At 40.6% G+C, this 18,253-nt stretch overlaps 1 protein-coding gene across 2 annotated transcripts in view; it reads right to left on the reverse strand.

Moving 5' to 3' along the window:
* Positions 1-3,171: 3,171 nt before the first annotated feature.
* Positions 3,172-18,253, reverse strand: part of pid1 (phosphotyrosine interaction domain containing 1) — a 31,523-nt gene continuing 16,441 nt past the window's right edge. For both annotated transcript variants that reach the window (XM_061046302.1, XM_061046303.1), the window contains one exon: positions 3,172-5,809. In XM_061046302.1, the coding sequence (XP_060902285.1) occupies positions 5,309-5,809 (501 nt within the window). In that variant the 3' untranslated portion in view covers positions 3,172-5,308. The remainder of the gene's footprint in view (positions 5,810-18,253) is intronic.

An 18,253-nucleotide genomic window follows, 5' to 3' on the forward strand; every position in this document is an offset into this window, starting at 1 on the left:
GTTCATGGTGTGTAGATGCTTTCATCTCAATCTTAGCTATAAAGGCAGTAAGCCTATTTCCTATATTGCAAAACAATTACTTTTATGTAGAAAAAACCCTTTAGCTTCTTGGTGGTAGAGTAGCCTAATTGTGAAATAACCACAATTCGTTTTGACATCGAGAAGTTTTTTAATTCATTCGTCAAAATCATGAATTTTCACCTGAAAATATGGATATTTTCACGTTAGGTCAGTACCTCTAGAATATCTTAAACACGACTCTTTCAGTGGTGACCACTTGTGTTAAACTATAAGCAATAACAGTGCACAGTACTGTGCAGACAGAGCCACTGACCTTCATCCTCCAGGATCAGTTGAAGCTTGTTCTCTCAGACTTTTATCCCTCCTACTGGATCTCAGTCCAGACGTTTCCTGTCCCCCAGGGGTTCTGGGCAGCATCTCCTCTGTATGTGATTGTGAGTGTATTAGGATTGCAATGTGCACTGAATCCTCCTGGCTCAGGTTAACAGACAGTTAACTTAAGTCCCCCCCTTTGTACAAGTCAACATTTCATTTCGACAGGAATCTTAAATCATAAGAAGGCTTCGGGGAGCAGTCCAACTGGAGGGATCAGAGACAATCTGGACCTGATCACAGGAAATGCTTTGTGTGTCACAGAGAAAGAATCTAACTGAGGCTGTCTTTTTATTTATTTATCCTCGGGTCTGGACGATACATTATCATCACTGCTTTAGAGTTTGAAATACATTTCTTTTCATTGTACAGAGAATATGTGTGTGTGTGATTAGTTTCCACTGGTTGTCATCAGGTTCTGACATGCTGTGATCAATGTTGCTGCTTTAATCTCACAATTTGGTTTTCCTCCCTGCAGATAAGAGAGTTTCATGTGTTGTTGTGTTGTGAAACTCAGAGTTTAAATGTTTCATGTGTTATTAGGGGGAAATATTCCTCTCTCACTGCCTGATATTTTGGGTATGATGTCAGGAAGTGGAGCTCTGTCTCTACCTGTAAGGTGTCACAGAAAGTGCTCTTTAATGTCTTTTTGTCTTTGGGGCGGCAGTATCTCAGTCTGTAGGAACTTGGGTTGGGAACTGGAGGGTCTCTGGTTCAAGTCGCGGCAACCAATTCCGACCAAGTCCGGAATTGGTTTGGTAGCTGGAGAGGTGCCAGCCCTCCTCCTGAGCACTGTCGAGGTGCCCTTGAGCAAGGCACTGAACCCCAAAAATACTGCTCTGGAGTGCTCGCTGTGGGAATGAATGTGTCTTGGATTTGTTAATACTGATGGACACTTTTCATAGCAATCAGTGCCATCAGTGTGTGAATGGTGGAAAGTGTGACCTGGGGCGTAAAGGCGCTTTGAGTTTCAGAAGACTAGAAAAGCACAATAAAAGCTCAAGTTCGTTTATATGAACAAACACTGGTAATTGAATACAAATGTATGGTCTTATTTAGGCAACCACTTTAATTGCAGCATTAACAGAATATAAATTTGACTATGTCCACAAACTGTGTTGAGTATTAGAAAACACTTTATGTTGTTTAATGTGTTGAACTACACAACTCCTTGCACATTAGATCATGGAAATGTGTTTTTTGTTCGAGCCAGAGGCAGAAAGAATGTGTACAATGCCTGGTCCATTTCACACATATTACACAGATATGTTTACAGTACTTCACCACACTCTCTCTCTCTCTCCATGAGGCCTGTACCCCCTGCTTGGGAGCAGCAGCCAGGAGAGAAAGGGAACAAAGGCAGTGATACTGTAGGGAGTGAATAAGAGAAGTCTGATTCGAAGCCAGTACTGGCACAACTCTCCTCCCAAGCAGAACCCCGAGCATGTGGGCCCACTGGCGGATGGACAGACCGGCAGTTCTGGGGTTTGGAGGAGGAAGAGTGGCCAGCTGGAGCAGTAAAAGACTGGTATTGTGAGGCTGACTGACGCCTCCGTGGAGCAGAGATGCAGGCTGTCGGAGGTGGCCTCTTTCTGGGCCCCTCTGTGCTGATGCTCTGATGGAAGTGGGTCAGACAGACACAAGAGCAATCGGAGAGAGGGGTGCACACTGTGGAACTACAAGACAAAGAGGCATCTAAACAGTGCAGCCAGCTGAGAGGGAAGAGGGCAGAAGGTTGACACTGTTATGAAAGTTCTAGTGCAGAGACGATTATCAGTATTGTGCTCAAATTATCTCAAGTGATTGTGGATGACAAAGGGATGTCAGTCATGTATAGTTATGTCCATTTGCTGGAAGAAAAAGCTGAAAAGTCTGCCATTCCTTACCTTCATCAAATCTGTTTGTCTCACGCCTTACACAAAGTAATACATGTAATAATGTAGAGTCAGACCGTTCATGACAACATGTAAAGAAGTCTTTGAAAAATGTTCAAACAGAAAGCTGTTGCTCGTCTTTCCAGGGGGAGGCAGTGTTCACATTCAACCCACATTAACATTCTTCACAGCATCCATTTTGCCTCCAATTCTTTGCAGCTCTTAAACTGCAAAATGATCGCCAGCCACAGAAGCGAGCGAGAAGCTAGTTATCTTGTTACTGATGTGGGGACTTTGAAGAGAGGGGAAAAAAGAAACGGGGTTGCTGCGTCCTGGCACACGCAGAGGCTGGAGAATAACAACACAATAAAAGAAAGATCTGAGGAGTCGGAGGAATGTGAAGAATGGGAGAGTAAAACTTCCCTCAGAGCACAGACAAAAGGCGATGTCACACTACAACCTGGAACACACTTGGAAATACAATAAAGTTGTGTTTAAGAGCATTGTGGCTGCAGCTCAATGTAAGAGTCAAATAATTGGTTCCTCATCGATATATAGGCCTACATTTGATTTTTATAATCCAAGAAAACAGAATGAAAAGCTTTTGACTTGAAGTCCAATTCAAACAGATTTGATGCATTGAATCGTTTGAGGGAAAGTTGCATGTCATGCTGTAACGTGTGTATGGAGGACTGTGTGGTTCTGCTTTACATCTGTCCTGGCTCCCTGTCAGAGAGCATCATCTGGTTACACATTCTGTTTGTTCTGACACACAACATGCTTTGTATTTATCCTCCCACACGCAACCACAGTGGGAAATCCACTGAAAAGTTAAAATCAAGTACAAACAAGACATTCTTTGAGAAAAAAAACAAAAAAAAAAACAGACCACACCATTACACGCTTGGTCTTGGTAAATACTTTATATGCAATAGTTCTTGATCTTTGCAAACACTGTATAGAAAACACTTAAGGTAACATTGTTCGAACATTTAAAGCGCGTCTGAGCTTTCAGACAGACATGACACAGTAATCTACAGCTTTATAAACATTCCCCCCCTCAGGCCTGTCCATTCACACCCCTCATCACCAACACACAATCCTTTCCCCACACACACACACACACACACACACATACACACACACACACAGCCACCTCTATCAGGCTCTCATCTTATAATTCACAGTAGGCTTTATAACACTGATTCTGTATCGTATGATGTTCTCAACATTTGTATTTATTTAAAATAGCTATCAACAGTAATGCTGTAATATTTGGAAAGTGATACATATGTATTTACATAAGCTTATTGAGCAAGAATCAAATACAATATGTGTTTACATATGTATAATTTTACGTGTGTATATTTGAGTGTGTGTGTGTGTGTGTGTGTGTGTGTGTGTGTGTAATCAGAGCCACCTCATTGTTCTCTTTGAATCACACTGACAGCGTCCAGTCTTTTCAATCCAGTCCAGTTAGGAAAGATGGAAGTGCGGAGCTCTGACATGTTTTATTCCCCCCTCAGTCTCAGTTACTCCAAAAAGAGGCAACGCGGAGTAGCAGAGCAGAGTGAAACCGGCCACTGACTGTCCCTGACAGCTTGAGGAGCTCATGGGAGACTGAATGGACATGGTTTAAGGTGCTCACAGCACGGTGGACTCATCATACGTTCTTCAGGACGCATCAGCCGTCGCCATGGACGACCGTGCTCTTACGGTCCTACAACCTCAGCGACTGGCACATTCCAGGCTAAAGTTAAAACGTGGCAAATGGTCACAGTACCATGTCTGATTTTTAAAACGCTTCCTTAATCATAAAAAAAATTGGATCCTTCCAGGCCGATGAGAATTCTTCCCCTTCAGCTAATCGTACAATACTCCCTCCACAGTCATCCTCCTCCTTTTTCCTTTCACACACAGGGATGCAAGCACTCACGTGTACACTCATATACACAAAGTACAGAAGAAAGCAATTACACCTACACACACACACACACAGAAAAAACAAACAAAGAAGGTAGGCGCACACACACGTGGCCGCACATACACGCTAAGACCTGGGTAAAAGACCAAACTAATGTGAGAGGAAAGTGAGGCACATTATCTGACAGGCAGAATCAAGCCTGAATTTTGGTTTACTCAAAACTGAAGTCAGATGTAGATGATTAAGGTGTCACAGAGAGGTCCAGGCTTTCAGCCCAGTGAGAACTTTTAATATGTAAAATCTACGTAGCACCTCCCAGGTGCCTTACACGTACTCAGAATCTGTAAGTACCGATGAAACAGAGACAGTGATAAAAGCTCTGGCTCCATAGTCCACACGAGTACCAGCCATGCAGGCAAATCACTTTTGGGTGGTTGGACTTGGGTACGGTAGTGATGATATGAATAGTGCTTAAAGGCTTTGCTTTTCTTTCACATCCTCATTTGCTATTACCGAGGTCGAAGGCATTTTAACAGAGATCCATGAAATTAAACATTTAAAGAATTGATGTGCTCCAACATTCTCATAAACTCTGGGTTAGGAACCCGGATAGGTCACAAGCCTACTCCATCTGGATCCCTATATATGGCAAGAAAAGCAACAGGTTGTCATGAGCTGGGGTCAGAGGAACAGGGGACACAGTTTGTTGTTTCCTGGATTTAAAAAAAAAGCTTAATAACCACAAACAGTGTGTCTGTTTTGAACAGTGGTTGAAAATAGAAATGTTGAATCAATCTCTTGAGGGCGTTTACAGAGGTGCTTGAAAGGCCTCTGTGGGTTGTTGAGGGCCTTTAATACAAAGTGGCACCACTTTGCTATCCCTGTATGGAAATGTCAGTCTTTTGTAACTCATACTTTCATCTATCTTTTCTTAACAGTATCTAATAGCTACTTCATTTTCCTGGGTGTGATGGATCACAGGGTCAGGTAATTTAGTTCTGAATTGATAAGAGAAAGTGATAGTAAGGGAGAATGAGAGAGAGGGGGTAATCAGTCCATCCTTCCCGTCACCCCTGACTCTTTAGGATGGGGATCAGGAGTTTAGATGAGTATCAGTTCAACCGTCATCTGGTGTCAAGTCTTCAGGGGTGGACGAGTCCTCAGCAAAGTCGTCTGACGAGCCGCTCTTGTGGATGCGGCCATCGCTACGCATACTGTGGAAAGTCTTGCGGAAAGCCTCCATCATCGAGTGTGCAAGCTTCTTGGCCTCCAGCTTGTTCTCACACTCCACTGCGTGGCAGTCCATCTGGAAGGACAGGTCGTCGTTAATTTCCCGGTAGATCCAGGCAAAGACATTGGGTCTGACGCTGTGGTCGGCTGTGCAGTAGGCGATTCGTGCCACCTGGTAGGTGTCCATAGTTACTGAGGCCTCGCCATGCCCATCCATGTGGTGAAGACGCACCTGGAAAGGCCGAATCTCCAGCAGTGAGCTGCCTGCGGGGCAGGTGCCTTGTTGCTGGGTAAGGGCACGACGCTCCACCAAACCCACCACTGCCGACTCTGTGCAGCCAGACAGGAACTGGGTCCCAGAAATAGCCACTTTACCCAGGTAGGCCACCTGTAGGTGACGAGAAACACACAGGTGTTATTAGACTTTACTTTTCAACAATGCAGCGTATGACAAATGTACATACACATAAGCAGCTGGCAACAAATTAACCACAATTTCACCAGATGTGCAGAATGACAGCTTTAAACGGGAAACAATAAAGACATCTGTACATAGAGTTGGACTTCTCTGCCCATTGCCATAGTGAAAGAGACTTACATTAGAATGATCTCTAAATCACTCTTCTTTAAGAAGTTACCAGGAATGAAAAAGAGGAAAATCAAGAATATTAATACAAGTAGAAACAAGAAATGCAGTCGATGACGCAGGGACAATAAAATACATTTACAAAAATGACAAAAGCTGAAAGAATAGACAGGTTCGTACTTTGAAAATCTAATCAGGCTTTTTTCTACAAGATTTCTAAAATAAGTTGTTGCAAATATAGCCTTATGACCTAAACTGCAAAGCCAGTTCACCTTCTGACATCAATGGAGATCTAGAAACAACCAGCAGAGCTCACTGTTAGGGAACGCACAAGCATATAGGAAGTCAGCAAATCAGTGAGATTTTTTTTTTTGCCCCTTAATGCATGTAAATCAGCAAAATACAATTAAAATCAATGCAGAGACAAACAGAGTCTGTGTAGTTTGGCGAGGGGAGGAGAAAGACATACAGCTCTCTTTGTGCCAATTATAATTCAAGCTGAAGCATTCTGCACCACTTAGAGTCATGGAGCGATTTTTTTATTTTTATTTTAGTTTTAATAGAAAAAAAAATCTACAATAAGACTTTGGACAAAACTGATGTCTGCATGTCAACTTTTTCATGAAGAAACTAGAAATGCTGAGTCGTTATGTGTGGCATAAGTAATCTTGGTCAAAGATGTAAAAATCAAAAATGTCTTTTCCTTTTTGAGAAAATTCAAAATGAAAAACAACATTTCCATTTGTGATCACCTCAGGCAGTTTTCTACATTAAAAAAAAAATGTGTCTTTAAATGTTCTGGGAGCTGAAGAATGTGGAGCAAATTGGAAAAATTACATTTCCTTGAGAACTAATTAATTCCATGTTCAGCACACATCTTTAGGGTAATGGACCTGAAAAACTGGAGGTGTTTGTTTCTCTCTGAAGGGCTGATTTGAGGCTTTTTTTTCTCATTTTCTGTGGCAAGTGTGCTGACAAGCTGAAAGGCTGGGCATAAGTTATTTCCCAAAGAAAAGGAGAAAAAACACTATGTTGAGCCGAGGCTGCAACAAGGACTGTAGAATACCATAGTAATGACAGTGCATACCAAGAGAGCGATAGACTGAGGGGATAGAAAGGGATAAGATCAGAGAGAGAGAGAGAATTAAGAAGTGAACAAAGCTGGAGTTTTCTATGGGAACGTGGCCAGTTGGAGAGCAGTCCGGGAATAATGGTTGACTTGTGCGCTTTCTCAACATGGTGTTCTTTATAGCTTTATAAAAATACACAGAGGAGGAGCCTGCTACAAGTCAAACACTCAAAGAGTTTTCACTCCTGTCTGTGTTTATAATGGGGAGGGGGGAATACGCTCTGCTCTCAAGAGTTCATTACAGCTGGCTAACGTGCGGCACATATGGAGGGAGATAACACAAGTGCAAAGATAAGTGTGAGTTTTTAAGAGATATGTATCATATACTGCTTAGAACACGTGGCTTGCTTTCATAGCTAACTGCCTTCTTCCGAATGTCAACCTTGTCCGTGGTCTCGATTACTCTTTATCCTAAAGAGAATGTAATCACATCCAGTACTTATAGTTCATCGTTCTGTCAACAGCAGAGGTCCACCCTAAAGACCAGCAGATAACACTGTAAGACTGAGGTAGAAACCTGAAGGGTGACACAAAGTAGAGGTGTGGATCCCGTTTACTCTTCACATGATCTGACTGCCTCTCTTTCTTTGAAAGTTTTGTTTAGTCTGCAGCCGTCAAGTCTACCTGGCCTCCTTCACAGCTATGATTTCTTTTGACTGAAAGGAATCTTTCAGAGGAAACATATAGAACAGTAGTCCAGTCATTCCATCAGTCCACCAACATTCAGTCATACAGGAATTTAAGTCTAATGTAGGGCTGAATCATTTACCACCAATGTAAAAACTGGTGGCATGCAAGCTGACGCAAATAATTCACTACCTTTTTTTTCTTGTACCCCAAAAAAACGAAAATCCTTTAAAGAGTTAAAGATAAATAGAACTCAAAGATGTGTCCAGTGATAGATAGACAAAACTGAGATCAAAAGACTTGTATCCCTGTCAAGTACGGAGCTGGAGCCACCAGATGGTTAGCCTAGCTTAGCATAAAGACTCAGTTAGCCTGGCTGTCCAAAATAACCAAACACATGTCAACACCTCTAAAAAACTAGTTTAATATGAAACCAAAGTGGAAATGGTAACTTGATATTTTAGGATTAGTAACATGTTACTACTTGTGGCATAGTTGCAGATAAGTTCTACATTAAATGCCAAGACTTAGGGGTGGGATTGCTGTTTCCATGTTTAATCATAAAAGAAGCAGCATATTTCAGCCAAATGATATCCCAAGAACAACAACAAATGGTATGCAGAATTTTCAGAAAAGTAGCACGTGTACTATCTGGTCCCCAACTGCAGCGTAACATGACTTTCCCAGTCTTCTCAATGGCAACAGTAAAGGATTGAGGCAGTGAAAGCAGCTGCCTCGTCATGTCTGCTTTTCATTAGTGGTGACCGCGGGGTGGGATGTACAGCCGTTGCACCCGATCCATCATTCAGCTGAGTAGCACAGGTCTGCAGGAGCAGCCTGGAGGCAGGGCGGTTTGCTATTTAACCACAGTGACACCTTCTCAAAGCCAAAAGGCGGTCAGTCACTCAGCCAGCCAACAAATCCAAAGACCGCGCCAAGAAACATCAACCATTCACAGTGTTCCGTTTGTATGTCAAACAGCAATAAAGAGTCATTGTAGACTTCTTTTCTCTGACTTGTATTTTGATATCGAGTTACTTGTTCAAACTACGTTTGTCTCTACTGATTGCTTTCTTTTCTTGTTGAATAAACTCGACCAGACTGCTCGGCCAGGTTTGAATTCTCTAACAGCAGCTGGGAGCCGGCCAAAACACATAGCATTTTCTCTCAATCTATGCATGTCGACTCTAATGCCTCTGTTCTTCTGCTCTGTTAGAAAATCAGGAAGCAATCCAGTTAATGTTCCTGGTTAATTCATGTGACCAGCTCGGGACGAAGAGTCGGCAAAGACAGCATGGTGAGGAGTTGCAGCAGCTTAATATTTACACTGACTGATTAAAAAAGACTTATGTTTCATTCGTTGAGTTGTTTTTTTTCCAACTGGTCATATGTGATTCACATTTCAACATATGTAGGTTTGTATTAAACCATACATAAATAACTAAAAAGGAGGAAAAATCTGGATCTATTAAGGGAGAAGGAAATGATTATTAACCTGGCCTGTTAATAGTTAATAACTCTGAAGGGAATAAGCATGCCAAAAGAAGAATGATGAAAAGAAAAACATGTATCAGGCAAGTGTGTGGGTGTTTGTGTGTGTGTGTAGAAGGTTGCAGAGAAAGATAAGTGACAAGAGTGCAGAGTTAGGAGGTCACCAGACTGAGCAAATATTAGTGATTGTTCAGCAGCTGGAGAGGAAAAACTGGTACATTGTTGAGCAGAAAAAAGAGGGATAGATGGAAAAAGAAAAAAATGAAAGTAGGACAGATGGAAAAAAAAAAAAAAAAAGGTGACTCTACTACAACACGATTCAAATGCAGATCAAACCTTTCCACCTGGTATTAACCTGTTGTCTGTGGAAGGATATAGTGTCTGCATTCGGAAAGATCAATGTTTGAGCATAAACACATACCTAATACAAAACAGAATCTGGAGTTCACATATAAGTTAACATACATGTAAACTCTGAGTTATTGAACACAGTAATAGTTGACTGGTCGCTCTGTTAACATTGTGTTGTTGTGTCCACATTTGTAACAATAGGATAGCTTTTAAGTGTAAATCAAATCTGAGGGAAATATTGGAAACTTTGGCATTTAGGTAGAACTATCATCTCCACAGGCAGAAATACCATCACTAAAGTAATGAACACAAGGAATGCATAGTTGTGGAACCTAAAAGACCCTTATTAGACTTTATCCACATATTCTATCTTGTATAATATTACAGATTCAAGCCATGGTTCAAGTCAAAGCAACTAGTTTCATTGCAAAGCTTCCTGATTGATAACAAACTACACGGACATTAGATACTTAGAGACAACCGTCCATATTATAAGTTAAAAAAATGTTTAATCACCCTTAATCTGCCATCAGATCACAGTTAACATTAACAATCATCTGCTTCATTGCTGATGTTTACATTTTAGAATCACAGATACAATAGGAATGGCGTAAATGTATTCTAGATCTTAGACACATTTCTATAAGCCTGAGGTCAAACTTGCTGGATCTTCTTCAAGCTTACAGTGTTACTTGTGCAGATCTTCTTTCAAGCTATACTGCTATTTACACATTTCTGTATCATTGATGCCAAAACTGTACTGTAAACATTGTATTTTTGGTCAACAAACTTGAATTAAAAATTAACCGTATCTTCAATGTTAAGGCCACTAAAGTACATTTTGATGTGAATAGTTTAAAAATAATATAACTGTGTTGTTTCAATACACTGCATTGACGATACAGTAACATGAAAATTGAATTGAGTTAGAAGAGAGACACTACATCATGCTAATATAAATGTGTTCAAGATGAGCGTTAATATCTACAATGGATTAGGAAGGAAGGAAGTGGCAGAATGCTAATGTTAGCTATGATCTGATGGTACCTAATTCATTGTTTTTAACTCATAATCTGGCCCAATGTCTCTCTGGATTTTCAGAATCCATTGTCTGTGTAGTTCCTTATCAATCAGGAAGCTGTGAAAACAGTTGCTTAGATCTGTGACTCTTTCATACTCTTACTTAAAGCTGTAACATCACAGTAGGACCGAATAACAACTCCTGAGCATCCCGCCATGAGTGTGATGTCACAGCAACATGGTCACGGTGGGAATACGGCCTATACAATAAGGGAAAACAACTAAGAAAGACAGCTGAAAAAAACCTGGTGTTAATGGTATGAATACATATAAAACCACCTAAATCTGTGCTTAAGAGTTATGAATTGAAAAAGAGAATTCACCTTTCAAAAGGGTTCTTTGTTATGATGTTGCTTTTACTTTACTTCACACTCAGGATAATGAAGCTGTCCTCAATACTACTGGAGTCTTTCAAAATACACCTGGACAGGCTTCCACCTTCAATTTAAAAATCACAATATGTTAAATAAGTAAAACCTGAGGTGTCCTTTATAGAAAAATATGATTTAGATTGTCTGAAAGTAGTGGAACAGTAATATTAAGATTAGTAGAGTTCATCAGTCCTCACTATTCAAAGTTCTACGCTGCAAAATCAAGCAAAGATGTTTAGCAGCCAAAGATTAAACTGAAAACATGATCAACAGAATTGAAGCAGACTTCCAACTGTTTTTGGAAAGGAGAATTTTAAAATGTATTAATTACTTTTCCTTCATAAAGTTCCTTTCTTCCTTTCTTAAAATAAGCCACAGATTTTAAATGGAAGTCCACAAGTAGAATAATAGTTTTAAAAAAAAGCCATTTAGGCCACAGTTGAGAGGCACAGTGTGTAAATCTTGTTTTTGTTTGTGAGATACAGACAGACAGATGAGACTTCATGAAGCCATGGAACAATATGGATTATCATGAAAAGAATTTGATCTAACATCTGACACCAGCTGAATGCCTGTAAATTAATTATGTTGCCTTGAACCAGTTGCATTTGATTTTTAACAGAAGCCTGAGCCATTCTGTTCCAATCAGGGTGTCTTAAATCAGACAAAGAGGGGGTCACTTCTAACAGATACTGTGTGTTCTTGAGAGTGTGTGAGCAGCACGTCAGGACAGTATTTCATAGTACAAATCACAGGTTATGACTGGAACAGCGACGAGACACACTGACTCAAAAGGTCCAAATTCTTTGGATGGAGAAGCAACGTGACTCAGGTGGAACTCGTGAGAATCTTGGAGTGAAAGTTTTCTTCATCTCCCAAGCCAAACTTTAGCAGCCTGCATGAGTCAGTGTTTGTGCAGCAAATCACTTTAACTTTCTTTAAATGTATTTCTGGATAGAAATGATACATCCATCCATCTACCCCAGACCAGAACACACATCTGCTGTCCTCCACTCTGGCAGCCTGCTCGCAAGTCGTCTCAGTTCTGGCAGGTCAGCCAGGCAGCCTAAATCATTCTAGAGATGTTCGGAGCCCTCTCCTTTTGCCTCAACTTTCCATGTGTTTCTCCTCTACTGTGAAACGTTCTTGTCTCCTCTTCACTTCACCCTCTCTCTCCTTTATCACATCTCCTCTATCCTCACATCCCCTTTACCGTCTTGCTCTCACTTCTTCAGCCCCCTTTACAATTCTTTATGGGCAAACTGAAAATATTGATTCCATATGAAGTGATATGGAGACAGAAATAAAAGTCTGTTGCATGACAGACAGTCCAGGGGGTTCCGAAGAAGGAATGCTGGAAGGGAGAAACAGAGCAAGGATAGATGGAAAAATGGAGACGGGCTGATGGAATTTGGAGAAAGTTAAAATCCAAACACTTTTATTGCTGCATACTTGAAACTAAAAGTGTGAGTACACCTGATTTGTAATGGGGCGAAAAACAAAGAAATGGAGTGGAAGTGTTTGTGAGTAAGACTAAGAGAGGGGGGAGCATTGTTAAACATCCACATGTGTGGTGAGACATGTGGCCACGATTACTGTCTCTTGGTTTTATGGAGGATATTGTTTCCAGTCTATCCTCCTTTCACAGACTGCTACAACCTGCAAGGTGAAGGTCACATGACGGCTGGGGACAGCTGGAGGAAGGTAGTTTTTGTTAGCCTTGCTAGCTTGAGCATTAATCTGTAAAAGTCTGAGTAAAACTTTACATTTTTGGAAAATATGGTCTTATTGATTAAGGGACTGATTACACAAATATCTGTATGCTACAAGTATAAGGTCACCAACAGCAGTCAGCTCAATAAGCTTACTAAAGGGACTTAAAAAGGTGGTAACAGGAGAAATGTAAAGCATCATTCAGGGCTTACAGTACTGATTCCATTCTGCCAGTCACTCTTTAACCACCGTTTTTAAGCACTTTCCAGTAACAATGCTTTCTGTTTTTAATGATAAATAAGGAAAACAGATTTCAACATTTAACTTTTTTTTGATGAATCATTGGACCTAAAACCAACAATGCCTGAAAGAACCCCAATTATGGAATAACAAAAGGAGAAACAGACAGTGGTGCAGGGAGGGGGAGACGCTTATTGTTGTAAAAAGATGGGGGAGAAAAACTGAAAGAAAGTAATTGAATGCAAAAAGGACAGAAGAAAAATGGCCAGGACACAGAGGGAGACAGAAAAAACATCCGCAGCCCGGCAAGTGAGCCGCTGGGAAGAGAGACAGGAACATCCTGGTCCACCAACACACAAAACACACTTTCTATGTGTCTGTCTGTAGCGGACAGAGCCTGTACTTGTGTGTAAGCTCACAGGCATGCATATGTGTGAGAGAGGTGTAGACTTAGGGCAGCTGCTTCTACCACTGGAGCCACAGCTGGTTCAGCTATCAGCGGAGAAAGGAACAGAGGGGATGCATAGAAGAGGAGGAGGACAGACTAGATACCTGTCCCTGTGGAGAGGCCTTGGGAACATGGAGAAAGAGAAAATGACAGGAAGAGGGAGAAGAACAAGGAGGCAGTGTTTGAGGGAGTCATGTTTTGTCCTGTTGGATCAAGTCCGGGAGTAAACTGATGTGAAGATGCAGACAGTCACCAACACTTCCGGATCTCAGGGTTTCAACATCAGGACAGTTTCCCAGATAGCAGTCCAAGGACAAAGTGGTGGTGCAGACAAAACACATCTTTATCTGTGCTTGTTTTCTTTTGCCATCCCTGTGGTTACACAGCAACTGTTTGTGTTTGGTTTATAAAAACATCATTGTGTTTGCTTATATCTCCACTGGTGATTGTATGGGAATATATCTGATTAGTATGTGGCTGTGGTGATCGTGTGCAACAAACAAGTGTAAAAAGTATAAAACATCAAACATGGACACAAAGTTCATATCATGCCAAGTTTTTGTCCATGTACGTTTTTTTGTCTACTTGCATCATCATTTTCACAACAACACTTAAATAACAAGAATGAAACTGTTACCATGTCTGTCTGGGAAATATTAGAGGTACTGTGATTGTTCACCTGCTGATTCCGATTTTGGCTGATTCCAATTTTCTTGACTAACTAAAAACTATGACTAACAGCAAAAAAAAGAAAAGAAAATGTAACTCTTCTTTAATGAAAATTCAATTTTATGTTCATAATAAAAGTTTTTATAAAACTGTTAATGTATTGTCTATTAAATACAAATCTGTCTGCAATCTCTTCTCACAGTGACACAAAGCGTGACAGCTGTCTCATATGAACTAGTCATGATTAAGTTCAGTGATTGGGTTGATCCCCCCCAAGATGAGCACCTACAGTATAGCAGCCACATTGCCAACGTATGAGCCTGTTTGTGTGCGGCTGTCTCTCTAGATTTTGTGTCGCTGTGCTTGAAACTTGTGGCTCATTTTTGTGATTCTTAGTACGGTTTGAGAGGATCGGCCAATCAGCGAATCATGTGATCTAATGATCGGCTGATTACAGTCACCAGATGGTCAATCAGTGCGCCTCTAATATGTTGCTACAGCTAGCAGCTAGAGACCTTAGCATAGCATAATAATTGGAAAAAAAGCTGTCCAAAGTTAATAAAAGCCTGATAATCTCAGCCTGTCTCCAAGTAATAGGTTTGTATTTGGTGTTTAGGAATCAGAGTAGCATCTCATCTACCTCTCTGCAAGAAAGGTGAATGTAAGTATTTCTTATAATGTTGACCTCTTCCATTAAGTAATCCATATAGAGTTGAATCTAAAGTAAATGTAAAGTAATATATGGGGCAGATTTTCTAACCTGGCAAATATGGAAGTTCTGAAAAAGTTAACGAGTCCCGTGTGAAAAGGATCCAGCATGTCCCATAGATGAAACATAAGCGTCCCGCTAACAGAGACGGAGACTGTCCTGGCTTTCTCCCTCACTGGGCCCCTGTGTCTGGATCCCCCAACATTACTGGGAATCCACTTCTAGAGAATTCAGCATTCCTGAGGAGGTTGTTAACATTCCTCTTAACTTATTGAATCAGCACAGTACAGCTGGCTTTGCTTGCCACGACATGCAGGGATGGATGCCTTCTTTTTTTCCCCCCAAGGGCTGTGTGTATATGCCTGTTTGTGTGTGTGTGTGTGTATATGCCTGTTTGTGTGTGTGTGTGTGTGTGTCAATACTAAACAGAGACTGAGTGTTTCGTTAGTCAGGACAGTAGCACCTCAGTGTATATGAAAGGAGCTTTTACATTCCCAATCCCATCACTTCAGCTTCCCATAGGCAAAAATGTCCAAATTCCAAAAATGGTAAAGACATTTGCGTTAGCTGAGCAACACATTAACACATTTGCTCCCCAGTGACACGGGTGCTAGTACTATTTAAAATATCTGGCCACAAATTACCGTATGGTCTAAACATGTGAAATTTGCAACGCAAATTCAAAAGGATATAGAATAGGATCAGATGCTATTTGGTTAAGGATTATACAAATACTTACATCAAGATCAGCCTGAAGAAAATGCTGTGGTTCATCTAGATCCCATTCACATTCAATGGTTTGTTCAAATATATAAAATAAGTCTAAGAGGCAGAGTGCATTCTTCTATACTGCCCTACAAAGGCAAAAGGCAGTAACTTCAATTTTTTCAAAAATGAGTTTTTGTCATTTTTGGAACATTACAGATGTGCTTTATCATGTGGACAAATATCTTGAGTCAATTGTGTTGTTCTTTTGAGAAACTAGGAGGTTGTATGTGCCTTAACTTCCAAAAGCCCTGGAGAAACCAAGACAGAGTCCAGTAACTTCACTCATCAGGGTCTTTGCCTTTGAACTGCAGCATTCAGGAATGCTCAAACTGAGTTAAGGTCTTCTGCCTTTGTTTTACTGTGGATCAAAGTGAAGTTACTGTTTCACTGCAGTGGAGTTAAGGTGTTATGCCTTTGTTTTAATATCTGTCATCAAGCACTTAATTATGCCATGATCACTAGATTTCATGTATATGTTATCATTATTATCATATACTGATTTAATATAGTGATCAGCAACCAAGGGTGATATCAAATGGAAGTTAATGCCTTTTGCCTTGGCATGACCCCTTATTATTGTACAGGCAATGCAGCGGCAGAGTACCTTAAAGGCTTTATATGTGATTTTTCACACTTAAATATAATAAAAATCAAGTATATCCTCTGAAAATAACTCTGTGAGTAATGACTGTCTACAATGGGTGTAACATCCGAGTCCCACTGTCTGTGATGCTTTCAGAGTTTTTTTTCTGTATGTTGACATAGCCGGCCCGACGGCTGACTCCTCCCCTCGCGAATAAAAGTTGTTTAATTGAGGGACTAGAGAAAAGAAGAAAAACACACTGTACTCACTGCTTAACTGTGTTTCTAGATCACGCTTATTTTGGGTAAATTTACATGCAGTGTGAAGATACGAGCATAATAAAGATCGCTAGCATTAGCATGCTAACCCACAATGCACCGTGAGTTGTTTTGGTTTCATGCTGGTGCTCAAGGGCGACATCTACTGGATCAAAAAAATCGCATATAAAGCCTTTAACTTCCAAATAAGGGTCAAAGGTCATGTTTGACCTCAAGATTTTTATGTACATTAACAACCTGAAAAGATAGATAAATTGCCACATTTCCAATATTCTGCCTGCAACTCATTTGGCTGGACAACAAAAATACTTTAAAGTCATTCATCTCAGTTCTACACTCTGGCGAGTTAAGGTCTTTTGCCTTTGTAGGGCAGTGTAGAGATTACACATATAGACGTGAATGTGAAAGATAAGGCCTACACTTTAATCAGCATTTGATCTCACTTTCCAGAGAGTAATGCCGAACAGCCTGGGTCAATCAGCAGATTTGAGGGAAGTCCTGAACTGCTGCCCACTCTGGCTCCTCCACTGACGAGTAGCTGTGCCAATACAGACAACACACAACTTAACCTCCACCAGAATCCACACTGTGCCTCAACACCTCTCCTCTCCTCTCCTGTTCCCATTCAAACAAACAAACAAAACAACAAACACATGCAAAACTCTAAATACTGTTTAAGAAAAGTACCGTAAACATTCTTTACTTAATTCATTGATTCATTACATGGCCTGTTGGCGTTTTGATGCAGCATAACCAAGGGTTTGTCTTTATTGTTACACATATTTTTCTTTCTTCTCAAAAAGAATGGTTTTGTCCCTACATTACCCACAATGCAGTATAAGCTGTGACAGTTTCTTATGGGGATCTGTGTGTGTTGCAATGGCCAGTAATGATGTGGGGGCTAGAGAGGACTGTTCACTTATAATTACTTCACACCTTCAGCTTTTTTCATTTTAAAAACTTATAGAGCTTAAGTGACATCACATGAGGGAATCTTACTTTGCACAGCTCCCTGTATAGAGCAACAAAAGACTTTAAACAACTTTTTTTTTTCCACGTATGCAGTCGTATTCCCAAAGACTTTCATTTGATTGTAATGTGTAAACTCACTGGTGTTTCTTTCTAAATTATGGAAGATAATAATGGTTGTTCATCATCAGAATAAACAAAGCAAGCTCATGCTTACTGTATAAATACAAACACATATAGAGGCAGAAACACAAAGGCTCCATTAGACAAAAGCAGTCATACATCCAGAAGGGAACTGGGAGCACTGGTCATCTCAGCCTGGAGGTTGCTGTTAATGTCATCACTGTGCGTTTTGTTCTCTGTTCACTGGAGAAGACGTGAGAGTACATCCAGCACACTGACTGACATTAGAATACCAAGTACAGAGAGACACAAAGCCTCTCTGCTGACAGATTAGATAAAGACAGACATGGTAGGACCAGCATGGCTGCTGTGAATGACGTCAGAGAGGGAGAATCACACGTTCTCACTGGTTTGGTTTTTATTGTAGGAGAGAAATCTTTCAAGAAACTGAAGCAGCTAAACGCTACTCAGTCATCACTTGATATTTTAACTTGTACTTTACCTACTTTGAATTCTACTGTGAATAAAAAGAACTTTAAGTCATGTTCTGTCACGCTTATTAGCTTATCGCCTGTTAATTGTACTTCAGACACAAATCCCAAATTGAGAGTATTCTTTTTCTTCACACTCCTTTTCTTCACTCGTGATCAAAACAAATCCGTAAGCGTAAAATCCAGAAACTAAGTGATCGGAATGT

The sequence above is a fragment of the Labrus mixtus genome, chromosome 9 (assembly GCF_963584025.1).
Source record: "Labrus mixtus chromosome 9, fLabMix1.1, whole genome shotgun sequence".
Lineage (NCBI taxonomy): Eukaryota > Metazoa > Chordata > Actinopteri > Labriformes > Labridae > Labrus > Labrus mixtus.